This window comes from Periplaneta americana, chromosome 8 (genome assembly GCF_040183065.1).
Source record: "Periplaneta americana isolate PAMFEO1 chromosome 8, P.americana_PAMFEO1_priV1, whole genome shotgun sequence".
NCBI lineage: Eukaryota > Metazoa > Arthropoda > Insecta > Blattodea > Blattidae > Periplaneta > Periplaneta americana.
Genome location: NC_091124.1, coordinates 52,809,631 through 52,829,024, shown reverse-complemented (window position 1 = coordinate 52,829,024; position 19,394 = coordinate 52,809,631). Strand labels below are relative to the sequence as shown.

The following is a 19,394-nucleotide window of genomic DNA, read 5'->3' as shown; positions in this document are numbered from 1 at the left end:
GATTTGGACAGAGATTCCCATGCTTCAACTTCTCAACAATAAATACCATTTTAATCTCATCTACTCGTAGTTTGACCTATAATATTATTATATTTATTGAGTTATTATTATTATTATTACATATTTATTAGAGATATATCAAGAAATGAAGAATTTTATTAGTGCGTATTTATTGGCATATTTTAAGGTTTTTAAAGGCATACTTTGCATGCATATTTAATAAGTTTTTAGAACTTCCTGGTCTTAATGATAAATGACAAAGAATTTTAGTTTTGTCCTTTAAATGTGCATAGGGTTTTCAGGGGAAAGGCTGGTTAATTATGGTGGAAAACCAGTAAATAAGAAAAATGATTTAAATTAATCTTTGACATGTGAAAAATATATTACATAAAATTTTATGCGTCTTTATGGTCTTTTAGCTCCTGTGACGCCATTTTTTAATCAGTGGTGCACAAAGTTTTTAAATAACACTAAAATTTCATTGCAATTTTCTGAAACTTTAATTTTTTCTTTATTCTCATACAAAAAGTTATATAATGTCTTCGTGATTATTAATGCTATATGCATTATGTTTGGAACACACATTCTTCAGGCTATTAGGAATTTTTTCCTGTAATGTAAATATTTGTTATTTTGTTTTACTTAAAAAATATGTCTCCATATTTCTGTAAAAGTACAATACCTCTAAAATTCATTCTTAAAATGTAATTGTTTATCTTACAATTATATAAGCCAATATCAAAATTGTGCTCCAGACATTTTAAAGGGCTTGCTTTAAGAAATGAAATGTCATAGAGATTTTGCATGTATCGTCAAAAGTGGCTGAGATATAGGCTTATTCAGTTTAGTAAATTATTTCATTCTGGTATTCTTTTCAAAATTTGCCCCCCAAAACTAATTTGGACCTTAAGTTGCTGCGGCGATGATATTTCTACGTACAAAAAATTTAAAATGCACATCAATTAAAAAAAAACATTTAAAAAAATACCATCCTCTCCCCTTAACTTTGAGACTGTCCCTTTGGCTTGATGTTGGACTTCATGAGCAATTTTTGGGTTTTTTTTTAAATATCAACGAAAACTACAGAACGGATTATTCAATGGTAATATTCTACTGTTATTTTATTGTGTCCAAAATGAGGGCACTGAAGGTTACTCAGTAAACAAAGTCACAGATCGGAATATTTCAGTTTATATTTATTTTATAAACAATGAGTTAATTACTTTTCAATATACATCTTTACCCTCTACATGTATGAATTTTTCTCCATCATACAGGCTTTCCAATTTCTGCGGGCAAGAAATCTTTATTCTCATATCGTAGCCAGCATTGTACTTTTGTTTTCAATTAATCATATAATTTAATTTGATTCCTCCGAAGCTACCGGTGTTTTTCAGGCATTAGCGCGTTTGTTTGCTGACCCAGAGCTGCACTCGAGCGTGGGTTCGATCCCCGCCTGGACTGGTTACCTGGTTGTGTTTTTCCGAGTATTCCTCAACAGCTATCCGGATACCAGGTAACCTATGGCGAATCCTCGGTCTCATCTCGCCAAATATGATCTTGTTATGACCAATTTGATCGACGCTAAATAATATAATAGGTAGTTGATACAGTGTCATTCAATAACCAACTAAAAATTCTCCGAGGGCATCTTTAATAGGACCGAACAAGTGACATTCTGATAGTTTCTCTTTTATGCTTATCAACGTCACTGTTATGAATACAAACGAAAACATTGAACTATAGTTATAAACGCTGTATGCTATCTCACATTAGCAAACGGGGTTGTTTATAGAACTACAGCAAGATCAACACGTAGATTATTACATACAGCTCTGCTAGCAGTATTGGAACAAACATAGGTAATTATGCATAGGGCGTACAGACAGCTTAAAATAGCCCTAATCACAATACTGAACGGAAACGATGTTATTAGAAGACTCTAAAATGCAGTTAAAGAACCACTTGTTGAACATTTTTAATAACTAGATAATGTCACCAATCTTTAGAATATGTTCGAATGATGAAAAGTTAATTATTATCAGTGCAAAGCACTAGACAGCTAAGAGTAACCGGTTCTTCTTGTCTGATCTGGACTTAATTGAAATTCTTTTCCAATTTGTAACAACTTACACACGTATATCGGATTATATCATTATTAGCGTATGTCTCCACAATCGCCACAACACGAAAAACCAAATCGCCGAACAATTCAATTTAACCACAAACTCCATGAAACACCTAAACCAAGAAAAACAATATCTTCAAACAACATGATTAGAAAACAGAAACTTACGAAACAAGCAAATCACAAGAAAATTAAATCATCACATAACGTAATTAAATCACCAAGAACTCTAAGAAACAAACCATAAACAAACTAAGTATAAAAACCTAGTTAAACACCTAAATACCACAAAACAACCAAACTACCAAAAATCAAATCATAAAACAGACTAACTAATTGGTCATAATTTCAATATTAATGTGTTTTAATTGAAAGATAAGCATAGTATGGAGCTAGTGTCCAAAGGAACTTACAAACGTAATACTGCAATAGTATGAAAAACGTACTGAAAGTGGAAATTTAATGAAAGGCACTAAGTTCCATAGTTCAGAATCAGCAAAAAGATAGTGAAGAGGACAAACGAATGAAACAAAAATGGTTTTCTGTTCATAAAGTAAAAGTTTATTCTGTAATGCTTCTGGAAAACTGTTTGTGGTCATCATTTTTGTCAGGTACTGTATCATTTCAGTCAAATTCTTCTTCTTTTCGGTTAATACCTGGATTTTCTTCTAAGTTAACGAAAATATTTCAGAAAATGTTCCTCTGCAAACTTGCACTAAGTTACCTTGCCCATCTGGAACAGAGTAATGAATAGTTGCTTGTCTCCTGCTCTATGAAGGGTCATCGTAGGTACCATAACGTCTTCTTTTAACATGTGATACTTGCATCAGTCCCATCAAGTAACTCCCTCGCTTTTCAATATCTTCCAGGTCATAAAAATCTTCAAACAGCCCGACCTTGTGTTCATAGCTGAGGTTAAAATAGTCTGTCCAGGTATGGTGTAGGTTAGCGATCAGTAATGAGACTAGCATCCTGTGCTGGACGAGGTTTTGCAGGAACATGTTTATTATTTGAACTTATGTATTCATTTCCTCCATTTTTCAGCTTTCTTTTCATTGCAGCCTCAGTACCTTCTCCTTTAATTCGTCGTTTCTTTCCATTCAAACTCTTACAAATATCTGCCGCATCCGCCATTTAATCTAACTATGAGGAGGAAGCGCGCGGGACATAGAGCCTTTCATATGTTAACAGCAGCGGCAGTTAAACCGCATGCTATCTGTCGATTGCATTTGGTACTACATTTTCATTCGTGGCAGTTCCAGCTTTTAATACATTATAGGGCTTGGCATATAGATCCCATTTTGCACACAATTTCAAAATTCCTTATTATGGCACTTAGAGCCTTTTTTATTTCAAGTCTTCAATTAAAGTTTTTCTGGTGGTTTGGTTGCTTCGTACAGTTTAGGTGGCTTAGTTAGGTTGTCTGATGTCAATGGTTTCATGTAGGCCTACTGTAGTTTACTTGGTTCAATTAGGATGTTCGATGATTTTTTAATGATTTAGTTGTTTCGTGGAGTTTAGTTGGTTTAGTTAGGTTGTCTGATTATTTAATTTTTAATGGTTTGGTTATTTCTTTGGAATTAGGTAGGTTAATTAGGTTTGTTGGGGCCTTGGTAGCTCGATTGATGAATAAAACACACGTGGACTGTAGAAAATGTTTTTTTATTGTCCGGCAGCCTCTAGCTGCAACAGTACACTTCCATGATACTTACAGACGCCCCGATATTGCAGAGTTACCAACCTTGAAGTCCCAAACTACGGCAGAGTGCCACCCTTGAAGTCCCAAACAAGGTTCTTTGGTGATTTTATTATTATTATTATTATTATTATTATTATTATTATTATTATTTTCGATGCTTTCATTGTTTCGTGGAGTTTACATGTTTAGTTTTGTAGTTTGATTTTTTTTGGGGGGGGGGTTGAGTTGTTGCACGAGGTGTTACTTACAAATGGTTTTTAAGAACCCGGAGATTCATTGCTGTCCTCACATAAGCCTGCCATCGGTCCCATTCCGAGGCTTATGTTATGGTGTCGTAACAAGCTGTTTTTATGGTGATGGGTTGTTAACCCTTCGCCCAACCCCCAAGTGGAAGGATCACTCCTTATCGGTTGTCCGCGACTGCTTAGTCAATATATTCGCAGCTACTCTCCATATCTTGAGACCGTCTCCTCTATTCGCAACCTCAGGATACGCCATGCTGTGGTGATAGGGACCCACCATAGGTGGATTAATTATGGACATTATTATTTGGAAGAATTTTAGTTAAATTGTCCTTTAAATGTGCAAAAATTTGATCAAGAAATGTAACATTTCGCTCTTCAAAGGAATTTTACAATTTACATTTCTTCGGATCAAATTTCTACACATTTAAAGCACAAAACTAAATTTTTTTCAATCATTTGTTATCATAATACACTGCTCTCTTAAACTGGCTGTGCATATTGGGGATTAAATCAATGGCTTTTCTAAAATACGCTATGAAATGTTTCATATAAAATATTTTTTATCTCGAGAAGGAAGCAAGAACGAGCAAAATTGTTTGAAATGTGTCAAAGAATAACCCACTGAAATTAATGACATTACTTACGGTTCATGCTGTATACTATGCCAATATCGATATCGCAAAAATTTCATATAGTTCTAGTTCTTCATATCTGACGTAGCATGTCTTCGATATCCATTAATTCCTCAAATGAAACGATATATACAACGTTTTACACAATTTAGGAATTCTTGTTATGATATGTTAATGTCCTAATTTAATCTCTTATTGTTTCTTGTTACTGGCAATGTCTATCTGTACTATGTATGACTAAGACAAATAAATTTCATAGATAAAATATTAGACGATATGCGTAAAGTATTGTAAGTATTTGGCCTACGAATTAAGAATTTAAGATACTGAGTGACACAGAAGTCAGTCGACAAAAGGGAAACAATACTCTAATTGAAAATAATATTGAGGACCGTTTTTGCAAAACTTGCTAACTAAAAAAACTAAATTTTACAGGAGACACAAAAAAACTGAATGGAGACAAATAGATTATAGGTGCAACCATTACACTTTGACACACTACTATGAAGAAAAATAATTCAATTTTACTAAGAAAACTTTAACATTGTGTAGAGGCCTGCTTTATGTTAACGAATCCACCAAAATCTCAATTTTGCAAATTTTGCAGTTAGAAGGTTTTGCAAAAACGGTCCTCAATTGTATACAGTATGTTCACTACGCAAATATTTAAAATATGCTCCATTTACTTGAAGACAGTGCCTCACTCGATCTTGAAATTCTTCTGTCGCGCTTAAAAGTGTTGCAGGTGGGATATGGTGGATAACATGGGTAATCCTTTGTTTAAAGTCATCTAGAATAGATCTAGGCTGTGTATGAAAAACGTGCTATTCACAAATCCCCAAAGAAAAACATCAAGAAGTGTGAGGCAGTGTTGCCACGACCTACTCACGAAAATCAGGGGAAAACAATCGAAAAAAACAGGAGATTACAGTAGATTAATTAAACATGATTTTCTCTTCGCATTATAATATTAATTACAAAACAGTATATACTGTAAGAAAGATGATACTGTTGTATTACTATATAGCACATCCCTAACCAATGAAATATTACTATTGTCATCTTTACTCAGCGTATGTAAATAAGTCATGCAATTTTGTTTTTACACAGTAATGTCTCATTGACACTCTTTCGCATTAAAATGTATTAATCAGGAGTTTTTCGTATATTGACAAACGATTTTCGATAGAACGAGATTTATTTTAAAGATGATATTAAAGGCAGTACTGCATTAGCTGCGATTATAACAGGCGAAAATTATTCCTTTTCCTGTTTTTGCATAACTACCATTTAAACTGTTCATAATTTTCCCACTCTGATTTATAAATAATTCTGGGAAGGAGTATTTACTTTTCTTTCTTGCTGGAACATTTTCACTCATTTTAAAAGATCACTGTGCACGATATGTAACACAAAAATACCATTACCTACACTTTATTCTCTCACTGTTTCACGTGTTCTTGCTCTTTAAGCATCATTGCGGCGACGCGTTATGAGCGGGGAGACACAACGAGCTAGAAGAATATTCTTACTTCTAGCTCGTTGGGGAGACGAATGAAAACATTGTTTGACTTGTGTATAAGATGCAAAAGTAAGACATGGTGACATAATATAATATGTAATAAATTTAAAATCCGGGCATAGAACCAGATGACTCCAGCATGCCAAAAACGAAGGAGAAATTCGGACTTTTGACAAAAAAAGAAGTAGAGCAGTGGATTCAATGGAAAAGCAGGAAATCTCCTGCTTAATCAGTAGATATGGTAACACTGGTGTGAGGTCTGGTAACCGTGGGGACCATGACTGAGGTCCACTTCGTCCATCCCAGTGCACACCGAACATCTCATTAATCTGGCGAACTCAGAGCATAATGTGCCGTGGCTCCAGCTTGTTGAATCCACATTCTTAGCCGTTTGTTCAGTGGCAAAGGAGACGGAAACTCCATTACAGTGCTATCCAGCAATTCTCCATATGTGTGTTCGTTTACATTTCCCACAACCGTAACACCTAGTATTCACAACACACTATAACTTTTGGAGCACCATGGTTGTTAGCTTCACGCATATATCTTGGGTTTTTATTTGGACCAGTATCGTGGATTTTGTGTTCGAGTGTGCCAATCCAGACAGAATAAGCATTCGTCTTTGAACAGAACATGCTGAAGGAAGGATCGATCAGTACGCAAACGCTGTGTGATCCAGTTGCAATATGTTCGCCTCTTGAGTGGATCCTCTTCTCGCATTGTGTGTAAATACTGTAATTTGTAGGGGTGAAAACGTGCAGATTTCAATATTCTGCGAACAGAGTCTCTACTGAAAGCACTTTCTCGAGCCATATAGCGAATTTGCCTTTTAGGGCTGGCCATTATCTTCGCAATCACGTCTGTTGAATACTGTCTGTCAGTAGCAGATTTGGGACCAGAGGTGCAGACTGCTAGCTGTACAAATTTGGAAAATGTACTGTCAATCTAACAGTACAAATGAAAAAGGTCTCTCAGATTATGGACATCTTGGAGGGAACACGTCATTGTGTCACTTTGTACAATAATTATTTCAGTTTTACAGTTAGGAATGTTTCCCATTTGTCAACTGACTTTTGTGTCACTCGGTATGTAATGGAAGAAACTTATTCAGTGGAATACTATTCAAAATTGGTTTAAGTCGAACTGACATTTTCCCCAACAAATATCTATCATCATCATCGTCATCATCATCATCATCATCATCATCCATTACGAATGTAATGTGGACCTACCGCCTGTGACTACACAGTCTTTGAGAACTAAGTGGTCTCTCGTTTCTCTGTGTATGATCTGTACTCGGCACAAGGCGATATCTGTGATACATATTCATAGAGTCAGAGCGAATAACGGCAAGTTAAGGATCCGACATTACAAAAAACTTCTTTGTACGTGACTTTTACAAATAGTCCAGAAATATTTTGGGCATCGAGGGACGAATTTTCTCTCCTTTTGCGATTCGTCAGCCAGTGGATCTAAGGAGAGGTTATTATCGACAGAGGACCAGTTCCATCTTTTTCTCCCTTCTCAGTGATAGTCTGATAGAGAATGCGTCATTGGTCTTCCCTTCTTTACCTCACGTAGACCTTTAATTGCCTTCTTTCTCCTCTCTCTTGGCGTTCGAGGTTATTCGACGTCAGCGACACCCAGCGGAATTCCTACACCTGCTTTTCTTCCGTTCTTTATGAAAAAATTAAGACATTTGAAATTATTTATATAAATAGTCACATTAACGGTGGTCCGCCTATGTGACTTAAAAAGTAGCGCGTGAGCTTTCCTATTAATTGATTCATGATTCGATTCTCGGTATGGGCGAAGATTTATCTCTTTTCCATTGGACTGGGTGTTTGTCTCTTTGTACTTGTCCTGTAATGTCTTCACGATAGCCTTGCATCGTGATGATCACATATTCTGGGACGTCACTTTGTTAGGCAGTCTAGTGTTAGTCGGAATATATCTTCCCCTACACAGTATTGGATTGTAAGTCGGTATAATGGAGGTCAAATAATAAGACAAAAGTGAATAAGGTATAAATTTATGTATGTAATTAATTTTGTAAAAATGAATATAAAATGTAATATATGTGTATATTATAATCACTGTTAATACTTTTGCTATTTACAGAATAATATCAGTATTTTAGGGACTTTTTACAATTTTAATCCAATGTATTTCAATTTTTAACTGTTTGTTAGATGCATTAAGAATAAGGTGTGTGCAAATTTTGAGCTCAATCGGAGTTCTAGTTTCGAAGTTAATTTTATTTTAATTATCCAAATGAGTTAAATAAACAAAACGTTCCATTTGCATTACATTTAAATACAGCAAGTTATTTTTCTTCATACAAACACTAATACACGGGAAATATTTTAACGTTGAGAAATCCATGATATGTAGAGTAGTTTAGGCACAATACATTTTTTTAATATTAGACATTTACGACATCGCGTTGCTGGACAATTTTCAGCAGGACGCCAAAATGTGCATGACGAGGAGCGCAGTGGGAGGCCAACCATCATCACAGACGACCTTGTGGAGCAACGCACCATCTGCTTGCTCATGACGTTAGGCCATAGACCTGGCACAGCTGACGATCATTTTCAATCGGCGCTATGCCCTTTGCATTTAAAAACTTTATCACTGACCGCACTTCACACGCGGCGGGAGCTGGAATAGGAGCGTCCAACTTCAACCATTGCAACGAAGCTACTGAGAGCACTCGGAAAGTTCCGCTAGCGCATGAGCCATGCCAGGACATTACTCTAACACGTACACGCAGTCGCTTCGCGCAACATATGGTTTGCTAGCTGTGGCACGAGTGGGAAAGTTACTTTATGGACGCGCCTCGTATTTTTATTTACATAATTATTTTTAGCTTCTAATTTTCAATGTTATATCTCAGATAATATATTCATGAACGTGTACGAATATTTTCATTGAATTTGGTTAAAACTGCATGCGCATGGAACATTTTGAACATCAAAATGTAGTTTCGAGAAAAAGGCAAATTTGTGAAAAGAGATACAATACCGACATATGGAGCAGGCCTATATAAAAACGCTCCTGGAGCTCAAAGAAGACGTAGAAACACAACAAAAAAACCTCTTACTATCCAAGGAATATTTTCGTCCAAAAAAACGAAAATTGATTTTTCACCATTTTTTCGCAAAAAGAACTCAGTCCTAGTGCCCCTTAAAAGTTACATATCGACGCTATACAACTGCGAAGTTGATGATAAAATTATTTCAACTGAAATAATTTTATCATATTCGTGAAATTGGATATTTAATTTTGGTTCATTATATAAAATTATGAAGCTTGCATAACACAGTCTACTGTAAATAGCAATACGGAATCGTTAATTGAACGTTAGAAGGCAGTGACAGTTATTGACATAGTACATTATCGGTTTATAATGAGATTCTAAACATTTTTATTTATTTTCATGTTCAATAATACTGTCACTCAGAACTTCGTAACACTAATGGCTTCTGTGGAAATTCACCCCTCATAACAAGGACTTTATAAGTAGTAATCCGTGTTCCTTATACACAAAGATACCCTTCCTTCTCTCTGCTGTTATTGAGATACGTTTTCCGAAAAGATTACAATAATACGAGACAAAATCATTAACCTTACTATTCACAATGAAATTAAAATAGATTAAGGGATTTTTAGACTACGTGAACCAGTGTAAAATTCATTACAAATTTAATAATATTTAAAATGTAAAAGCATTCACATTCATCCCACTGAACAGAACTATTGATATACCAGATTTTACATGTTTATTAATTTTATTAAATATTAATAACCATAATAAATGTTGCATCAGAAAGATTGTTGTTTATTTATACAGAATGAACCGTAAGTAATGTCATTAATTTCAGGGGGTTATTCTTTGAGATATTTCATACAAAAAGTTGAATACAATTTTTGCTCGTTTTTGCTTCCTTTTCAAGATAAAATTGTTTTATATTAAACATTTCGCAGCGTATTTTGGGAAAGCCATTGATTTAATTGCCAGTATGCTGAGTCAGTTTAAGAGAGCAGTGCATTGTGATAATAAATCATTGAAATAATTTTAGTTTTGTCCATTAAATGTGCACAGATTTGATCCGAGCAAATCTAACTCTTCGTTCTGAAAATAAATTTTGAAATGTTACATTTGTTTGGATCAATTTTCTGCACCAAAGCTTTGAAAATAGTCTCGGAACAGCTGACAAGGGCATAAATGCGCATTAAATTATATGTTATATAAATGTCACATATAAGAATGTATTTTAAAGCAATTTTTTTATTTCACTGTTATCCACCATATAAAAACATCCTCTCCCCTTAAAGTCATTATGGCAATGTCTCGGGGAAAACTGTATAGGTTTTGATCACATAGTGGCAGAAGTCATGTGTGATAAAGCGCACATTTTTAATGTCACAGCTTATTTATGAATAAAACAATATGTAATGTTTTCACATGATGTGATGTATTATCTTACAAAAAATCTTCTTCGGTGTTGCTTTAGGCGCTAAAGTTTATAGAATTTTATTTATTTTAGTTGGTTATTTAACGACGCTATATCAACTACTAGGTTATTTAGCATCGATGAGCGAGACGATATTTGGCGAGATGAGGCGAGATGCATTCACATTACGGTTGGGGAAAACCTCAGAAAAAACCAACGTGGTAATCAGTCCAAGCGGGGATCGAACCCGCGCCCGAACACAACTTCAGACCGGCACGCAAGCGCCTTAACCGACTGAGCCAAATTTTATAGAAGACTTCCAAGAACATCTAATCTGACGCTCAAGATTTCTTTTTCTGGGGTTAAATAAAGGTCAACGCTTACGTCCCTTCCGCCTTCAATAACACTTTAGAAGGTAGAGAGAGAGGTCAGAAATACATGTATTAGATTTCCTTACAAAATACTCAGCATCATTATGACAAGAGATTTAATATTGTTAAGATGTGTTTACAATGACATTGTTACTGAACTAGAACAATTATTTTGTTTAAGCGAATAATTTGTGTTGTTTTGTAGGTTTATATATTCGCCGATGTTCGCTCTGCAGAAGAAGACCTGTCGTATTTGTTCCACCTTGTTATAAAAGTATTCGCTGTCCTCCACTCCCACTCCTTCATGTTTTAACCGCGTAAGGATTTTAGCATTGACCTTTCCATTAGTTTTTCATCTATACTAATAATAAATCTGTAGCCAAAATTGTTCTAGTAATTTTCGATTTTCCAAAAATAATTGATGTTAACATGTATAATTATAACCATCCTGAAACCGAAAATTGCTTTTTTGAAATTTTTGTCTGTCTGTCTGTCAGTCTGTCTGTCTGTTTGTTACCTTTTCACGCGATAATGGCTGTACCGATTTATATGAAAATTGGAATATAAATTAAGTTCGTTGTAACTTAGATTTTAGGCTATATGGCATTCAAACTACTTTATTTAAAGGGGCCTGAGTTAAATAAATCGAAATATCTAGCTTATTATTGCTTTTTGTGAAAAATGTTACATAACAAAAGTTTCTTTGAAAATGATTTCCGATAAGTTTTATTCTATGCAAAATTTTGATAGAACTTATATTTAAGGATATACAAGACTTTTAAAATAACAAAACAATACATTTTCACCGCCGCCCGCCTCAGATTATAGCTTTGTTGTTCCTGCAGTAACTCCTATGTGCAAAATATAAAATTTTTGAGTAAGAAGAAAAAACAGATTTATTCATTCCATGGCAATGGTACATAGGAGATCGTGAATTCTTACATTTTCGAAAGAAAGAAATATAATTACATATCACTATATATGCTGTATCACTATTTAAGTTATTTGAAGTGTTCAGAACCATAGTGGGCCAAGCGCCATTTAGTGAAGACGTAGAAAAAAGTGTTAAAATTAAGTTATTACCATAATTCAATTGAAACATATAGCAAGTAATATAATGTATACACATTAAAACTAAATGATAAATCTATCTTCATTAAACTATGATTGCATGTAATAACAAATAAGAAACATGTTAAAGGAATTGTCATTGCACCAAATGAGTGGTCTCTGGACCAAAATGATCGCATTTTAATTTTTAAATACAATTTAAATTAAGTAACATATGAAACTATATATCCTTCTATCAAACACGAATGTTCCCTGGATCAAACGTCCTATTTTAATTATGTAATTAGTTTATATTTATTTCTAACAGGTGCAGCGAAGCGCACGGGTACGGCTAGTATGAAATAAGATGGCGTCTTTAATGTCTTGGTTGCCTCTCTCGTGTTCGAAACTTGCAGGACACTATTCTGTACTATAATCATTACAATTTCTGCCAGGAACTGTACATTATGGGAGTTTATTCTGAGACACGTGTAGAATACAGCAGTGTGTAATTACTATTGCAGTTCCTCCCAGCATTGTGGACAGGGAGACAAGCACAGATATGGTTGTGCGGGAATCTGCCAACGTTACCCTCACCTGCAAGGCAACGGGTTACCCCGAGCCCTACGTCATGTGGAGGAGGGAGGACGGCGACGACATCAACTACAACGGGGAAAATGGTGAGTATCCATACTATATGCAATATACGAATACTTACTTACAAATGGCTTTTAAGGACCCGGAAGTTCATTGCCGCATGAGTCACAGTTGAACTACGACAAAAGACAATTTAGTATGATATTCTCATAAATGGATATTCCTCCCTTAGATTGAATAAAATGAAATTTGACAAATCGGCACTTAGCACATTTAGAATGTTAGGCCTAGGCCTTCAATTGTTGCTGTACGAGTCGGGTAAGTTAGTTTCGTATTTGTTGAATCGGACTATATTTTGTTGTAACAGTAACATGGGTCCTAAAAACTAATATTTTCTGAGAAGTGAGCAAAATGTTTACCCTCACTGTCAGAGAAGCATATCTTATACAGCAGGCATGTCAGAAATCAGACTCTAAATGTGCAGTTTTGTGCGCGGATCGCCGGTCTGTGCGGACTGCATCAATCTAGCGTTGCTCTTACCCGTTCTTAGCTGGAGGGGTGTACAATAATCAATTCTGCGCTTCTAGGGTTGGATTAAATAGACATTTGGACATTATAAACACAGTTAGTAGAAGGAAAAAAATACGGTTATTATCAGTGTCTATACTTAACAATTGTAATACAAGAAACTTTAGGCTTACTCAGTTATACTTCATAAAGTAGTGGTTTGTAAAGCATAATTTATTAATATGATTTTATATAGTATTTGAAGAAAAAAACATTGCAATAATTTCGAAACAACAACAAAAAAACAAGTATTTCATTTTACGTAGTAGGTACTAATTATTTTAAAGTAATAGACCCTACTCTTTCATTGTTCGTCGAGCATTATTATTTATTGGGAGCATTGGTACACAAATGTTGAAGAAAATATTATACTTCCAGTTAATTACATGCAGTAGGACATTGTGAAGTTTTTACACTGAAATGATTTCCTTGCTGTATGTCAATATAAATTAACATTAATATTAATAAATGATATAAATTAAGCTTAGAATTTAAATTCACATATAGTTTATTTGGAAAACGTTGAGAGCAAGTATCGACAAGTTGGAAGCGTTACTGAAAGAAATTAAAAGTGTAGTTCACAAGCTGTGAAGCGACGATATTCTATTTATGTCACGTTTAAAGGTTTATTAATGTAAGTATATTAGCATAATATAGTGACGTGAGATGGAAAATTTGCCATTATCTATTTTTCCAGAAAATTTTTCCGCCTTGCAAATAGTTGCTTTCTTCGCTCCTTACAACCTCAAGAGCCTCATATGTATTCCTCACTATATTCTCATCACTTACCAGCTTATGAAATGAAAGTCGTAAGTCGTCTAATCTTTGATGGCTGTCTTAGTACAGACTCCAAAACAACCTCATTGTCAAGTTCGTTTTTCCGTGAGAGTACTGATTAAGAAATAAGCGCTGACAATATCATATTTTGAGAACTTTACTAATCTGATCTAAACTGTCACAAGACTATTACCTCGACATGGACTGATGAAAGCCTTTCATTTTAAAATAATTATTGTTGGCTGAGGAAAACATTATAACAATTGTGTTATATGATTCGTAATTTCTCTTCTTCGTTATCTGTAACACTTCACTTTATTTATCATAACCCATTCACATACACAGCCAAATCAGCACCCGTACTGAAACTGCGTTAGTGAAAGGAAAGCTGATACGCTGCTGTTGCAGGTCTGTATAGCCCTGTCGCGTTCCCCTCCAAGGCGATTCACTCCCTCCAGGTAGGGGAATAGAAAGTGCACATCGCACAGAGATACTGCACAATGTGCAGGGTTTTGGCATGCCTGTTATACAGGGGATCATTTTCTTTTTACTTCAGTTTTTATTGTACCTGAGTTTTTTAATGTACTATCTCCTCTACTAGTTATAGTAAATTTCCAACGTCCTCCACACAGAACCAAGGCCGCGTAGGCAGTCAAAGTCGCCTTACACTCATAGTAAACAGTACTGAGTTAGTGAGTATAGTACGTTCCAGAAATATGTTCGCGTTTTCCAGTGACGAAAGAGCTTTAAATATTGAATCGTATTTTCACACAGGTACTGTCGTCCATTTGTCTACGTCGTATCCCGGTTTCCCCCACCCACTTCTGCTCGCCCCTCTGTGAAGGCTAGTGGCTGGGCTGTCTTAGCTCTTTTCTGAAAACATTAATTTCTGTTAGGAATTGGACGTCTACGTAATATTATACAACTGTTTAAAATAACTTAAATAAAAGGGCCTCGTTAAGTAATTAACTGTCACGTGATTTCCCCCTTTCTACGATCCAGCGACAAAACCACTTGGACGGACAGTAGATGGCATGTCTGAGTAATTTTATCTTTTCGGATCGGGCAGAAGTGAAGATTTAATTTACAGTAAGTAAGGTATTCTTTTATAAAGTAGGTACAGAATTATTTCAACATGAGTTACTAGTACGAAGGACGAAACTTGTAATTGGAATTAGGTACAATAGTCTATAGTGCGATAATATGCACAAACGAACTGAAGCCTGTACCGAAATGAACGGCCACCATTTTCAAAAATGTGTTTAAAGATCCATATTATGATTATTTTTCAATTTAACTTAATTCTCTATATTGTAGCCTACGCTAATGTGCTGTAGACAGTATAATATAAAATCCACAATGAATACGTTCGAATGGATAGCTCAGTTCGTGAGTAAAAACGCTTATTGTTAATACAGTACTGTATTTTGATTAAACGAAAATGTAATTATAATTATCAAACTCAAAATCGCGATATTTTCTAGTTTACGTAAATGGATGAACTACTTTTCTTCCCTCCTATACCTAGTAAAGTGATTTGTTTGTATTTTACGCCAGTATCATCGAACTCCAGTCATGGAAGGGGGTAGCAAACGGTGTTTCCGGTTCTCAACCGTTAATCCAAAGGTATAGCCAGGTTAATATTACAAACGTTATTAAAATAAAATGATGTTCCTGTACTATTAACTCTTGGAAAGAAATGAAACACATAGTGACAAATGGTTGCATATTGTTTCCTAATTTGCTTCTTGCCAAAGAGCTCACAGTGGAAGATATGCTGCTCTTACAGTGATGGTGAACATTTGCTCATTTCTCAGAAGATATTAATTCTTGGAACTATGTTTATAGGACTTTTATTTCTCGATTTAATGCATACTACCTCCTCTATAAATATTGGAACTTTTTCAGAACATCCCGTATAGCCTATAATCCAGCAACAATAACACGTAAAAATCCTCTTAAAACGTTCATCACAGAATGACGTTTCATAGCGTTCGTCTCATACCTTACTTCAGTTGCACTTAAAAAAATTATGCACATGTTCCTATGGTCTGTCCTTCACATTCTTTGTATTGTAACTTTACCCTGCCATTCCCGAGAAATAAAAAAAAATCGTCTGTCACTTCAGGAGGTCATTAATCCTATTAAATTTATTAGAAACTATTTTTGGTGAAAGCTATCCACTGACAAAGTTTGTAAAATTTTCTTCATCAACCTGAACATACTTTGTGTAATTTTTATGTAGAAAATTTCATTTTTCTCAATCTGCATTGCATTTTATCTGGACGCATTGGTGTTTTTCACATGCACATGAGGTTTTTCATTGCCATGAACGACCATTTATATGCGTTCAGGCCTGCTGGTCTCGTCTCAACTTCAAGATAGTTCATTCTCTCTTTGTTGTAGTTCGACATTTCCCAGAAAGTTATCAGCAGTCAAAGTTTTCCTCAGTCGCGTTACAAGTGCCGCGCTCAGTAATTTGATATTGAATGCTTTTTTCGACACACAAAATTCATTGTAATCAAACTCTTAAAGATTCTTATTCATTTCAAATGTAAATTCTGACACTGATTCTTTTGTTGATCTATGAAAACACGGGTATGAAATAGCAGTTTATAATTCTTTTTGCAGTTTGTGGACCGGGAGAAAGATAGGGGGACGGTTGTACAAGAATCAGCCCAACCTAACACTCACTACCCACTAGCAGGGGGTCGGCGCACACACCCGTTTGTTACGTGCCCAGGGAGTGACAGCTAATTAGGTGAGTAATGTTGCAATTGTATACGCGTAACTCTTCCCGGTCCACAATGCTGGGAATATTAATAAAACTGCTATTTCATACACTTTATATCTAGATGTTTATTTGTGATCGAATTCTTGTGGCTATTATCGTAGCGCTATGTAACCCGTTTCCTATTTCTCACAACTCCGCTTTGATTTTTCCTTCAGGAAAATACAGGGCGTTAGAAAAGTTTCTGTGCAGTTGGTTTAACTAATGAGGCAGGTAAATGAATCGTAAAACAGCGAACGCTAAGCTCCGCCCACGACCCCTTTCCACTTTTCCCCCTACAAGCTCACCATACACTCTAGCGAGAAAGAGTATAAATAGAGGTTTAGTAGGGTGGGGTGGTGACATCTATTGGAGGAAAGTGGAACAAAAAGAGTGAATGCGGCATCTACGAAGCAAAAGAGGAACTTCGTCCTGCCTCCCTCTGTCTCTCCTCTCTCTCTCCAGTCTCTCCTTCTCTCTTTTTTTTTTCTTATGGCTTTGCAGAGGGTAGTATTCGATCCGTGTATCTTCCTAACGAAACGCACGCACGCATTTTGGTCCTGCTTTAGACCTCTCGGCTACCGAGGCGGGTTGGTGGTATAAGGGAAAATGAATCTATTTATATTCAAGGGAACTGCCATAACGTATTGCAGAAATGCAATGTGTGTCGTTAATACGATATACTTCGAGGACAGTGCAAAGTTAACAAGTGAGTGTTGTTTTATTCAAAGTATGCGTTAGTTTGTGGTTGTTGTCTAATGCACAACAATTTGGTTGTACTGTGTTGTGTTGTGTTGTGTTAGTTCGAGAAAAAAAAAGTAAATTCGGTTGTATTGTGTTGTAAAATATGAAATACGTGCGAGGCGGTAGGCAGTGATCCACCGAAGCGGGACAGAGAGAGAGAGAGATAGCAGGCGAGCGAGGTGCCGAGCAGCGAGGATGGGGATAACTTCCCCTACTGGCGTTCGCTGTTTTACGATTTTACCAATACGAAGTTCTTGGAAACACTGTCTAACTGGAAGTCAGTCCCATCCGCCAAAGTTTGCCTTTTGACTTAGAGGTTTCGTAAATTGAGTCCAATTTACATATTTCGCGGTAAATTGAGTCCTCCTCCATTTGGGTAACGAGTACGTTGAGTCCCATCTTAATTCTGTTGATGGATAAGTTAAATCCCTGTAAGTAATGTTAGGCAAAATTTTCCATCCCACTGCGCAACCATTTTGCAGGTTGGTGTGGTTAAAAATTTTGTCTTGATAGGCTTGATAGTCGTTTGTCTAAAAAATTGGTTAAAATTTCTTTTGTCGTGTTTCATCATACAGGTTTAAATGAAACAGTTTTCACAAAATTTTATCATACAGATAAACATTGAAATGAAACAGTTTTCACAAATTCAAATCTCGTTATATCATGGTTACTCAATTTAATCTGTTCCCACAAAAATGCTTCTTTTTCCATTATTTTATTTTTCTTTCTTCCTATGCATCGTAAATTAACATACACATCTGACTGAATGTCGTTCAGAACGTCAACAAAGTTGTATATGTTTGGATGAGAGCCATTCAGTTTTCCATGGAAATATTCACAGCTATTTGTTGTTCGGTTTGTGGTAGCTGTGAAATCAACCCAAATAGCACAGGGAAACACTGAATCTGTTGCAATGTACTGTATGTCTTCAGGATGTAATCAGTGAATTGTATTTTTGTGTCTTCTGATTGTACAGTCACAAAATCTTCGACGAAGCAGTCGTCTACGTCATCTGGGCTTAAAAAGGGAAGATCGAATTTTGTTCATATCGATAAAAATAAATCTAATAAAGAATCATTTATCCCTTTGGCATATTTCAACAGTGTGGACGGTTTTCGTGTAAATTTAATTTTAAAAATACTAATTTCAAGCCACTGAACGATGCAACGAGATTGCAACGTTGTAGCCAGAGACGGAGGCGACTGTGTTAGTAGCGATATTGCCAGACTGCTGAAACTTCCAACTTAATTTTATAATTAACCGTGCATTTAATCACAAAACGTAATATAGGTTTTCTATTCATATCAGTGTACCCTACCGCCCCTTTCCATCTGTAGGATTATTTCCCTTCCACTCTGTATACATAAAGAACAGCAGCGCCAACAGGCACAGACATTTATCTCTTTCTTTATATCATAGTCTGAAAATGCAAAGCTAGTACTTCCTATGCCAAACTCATTCTCTTTCAATTAATGTTTTGTGTTCCATATATTAAATTTGTAAAATCTAGTTACCGTGTGTACATCCTGTGTAGCAATTGACTTGGACTAAAGAATGCCAAACATTCTTTTTTAATTAATGTTTTTATCCATATGTTTGTAAAATTAGTATTATTAAACACTAAATTCGTAATTAAAAAACTATAAAATATCTTTTTTTTTTCAATGTTTTCGAAATAACTTAATCCTGTTCCAGTAAATTTTCTATAATATGGACTTTCACTAATTCGGACTGGATTTTCCTCAACTAGTCCCAATTTGTGAGGTTCTACTGTAACAAAAACAACATGTACTGGAGCTCCGAAAAACCCAACCCCTTTCCTGAAAACTCCC

The 19,394-nt window shown here is 35.4% G+C and overlaps 1 protein-coding gene across 3 annotated transcripts in view; it reads left to right on the top strand.

Annotated features, from left to right (window-relative positions):
* The window catches only part of LOC138704727 (lachesin-like), a 292,899-nt gene that overhangs the window by 238,115 nt on the left and 35,390 nt on the right, over positions 1–19,394 (top strand). For all 3 annotated transcript variants that reach the window (XM_069832897.1, XM_069832898.1, XM_069832896.1), the window contains exon 5: positions 12,632–12,787. In XM_069832897.1, coding sequence (XP_069688998.1) covers positions 12,632–12,787 — 156 coding nt within the window. The remainder of the gene's footprint in view (positions 1–12,631; positions 12,788–19,394) is intronic.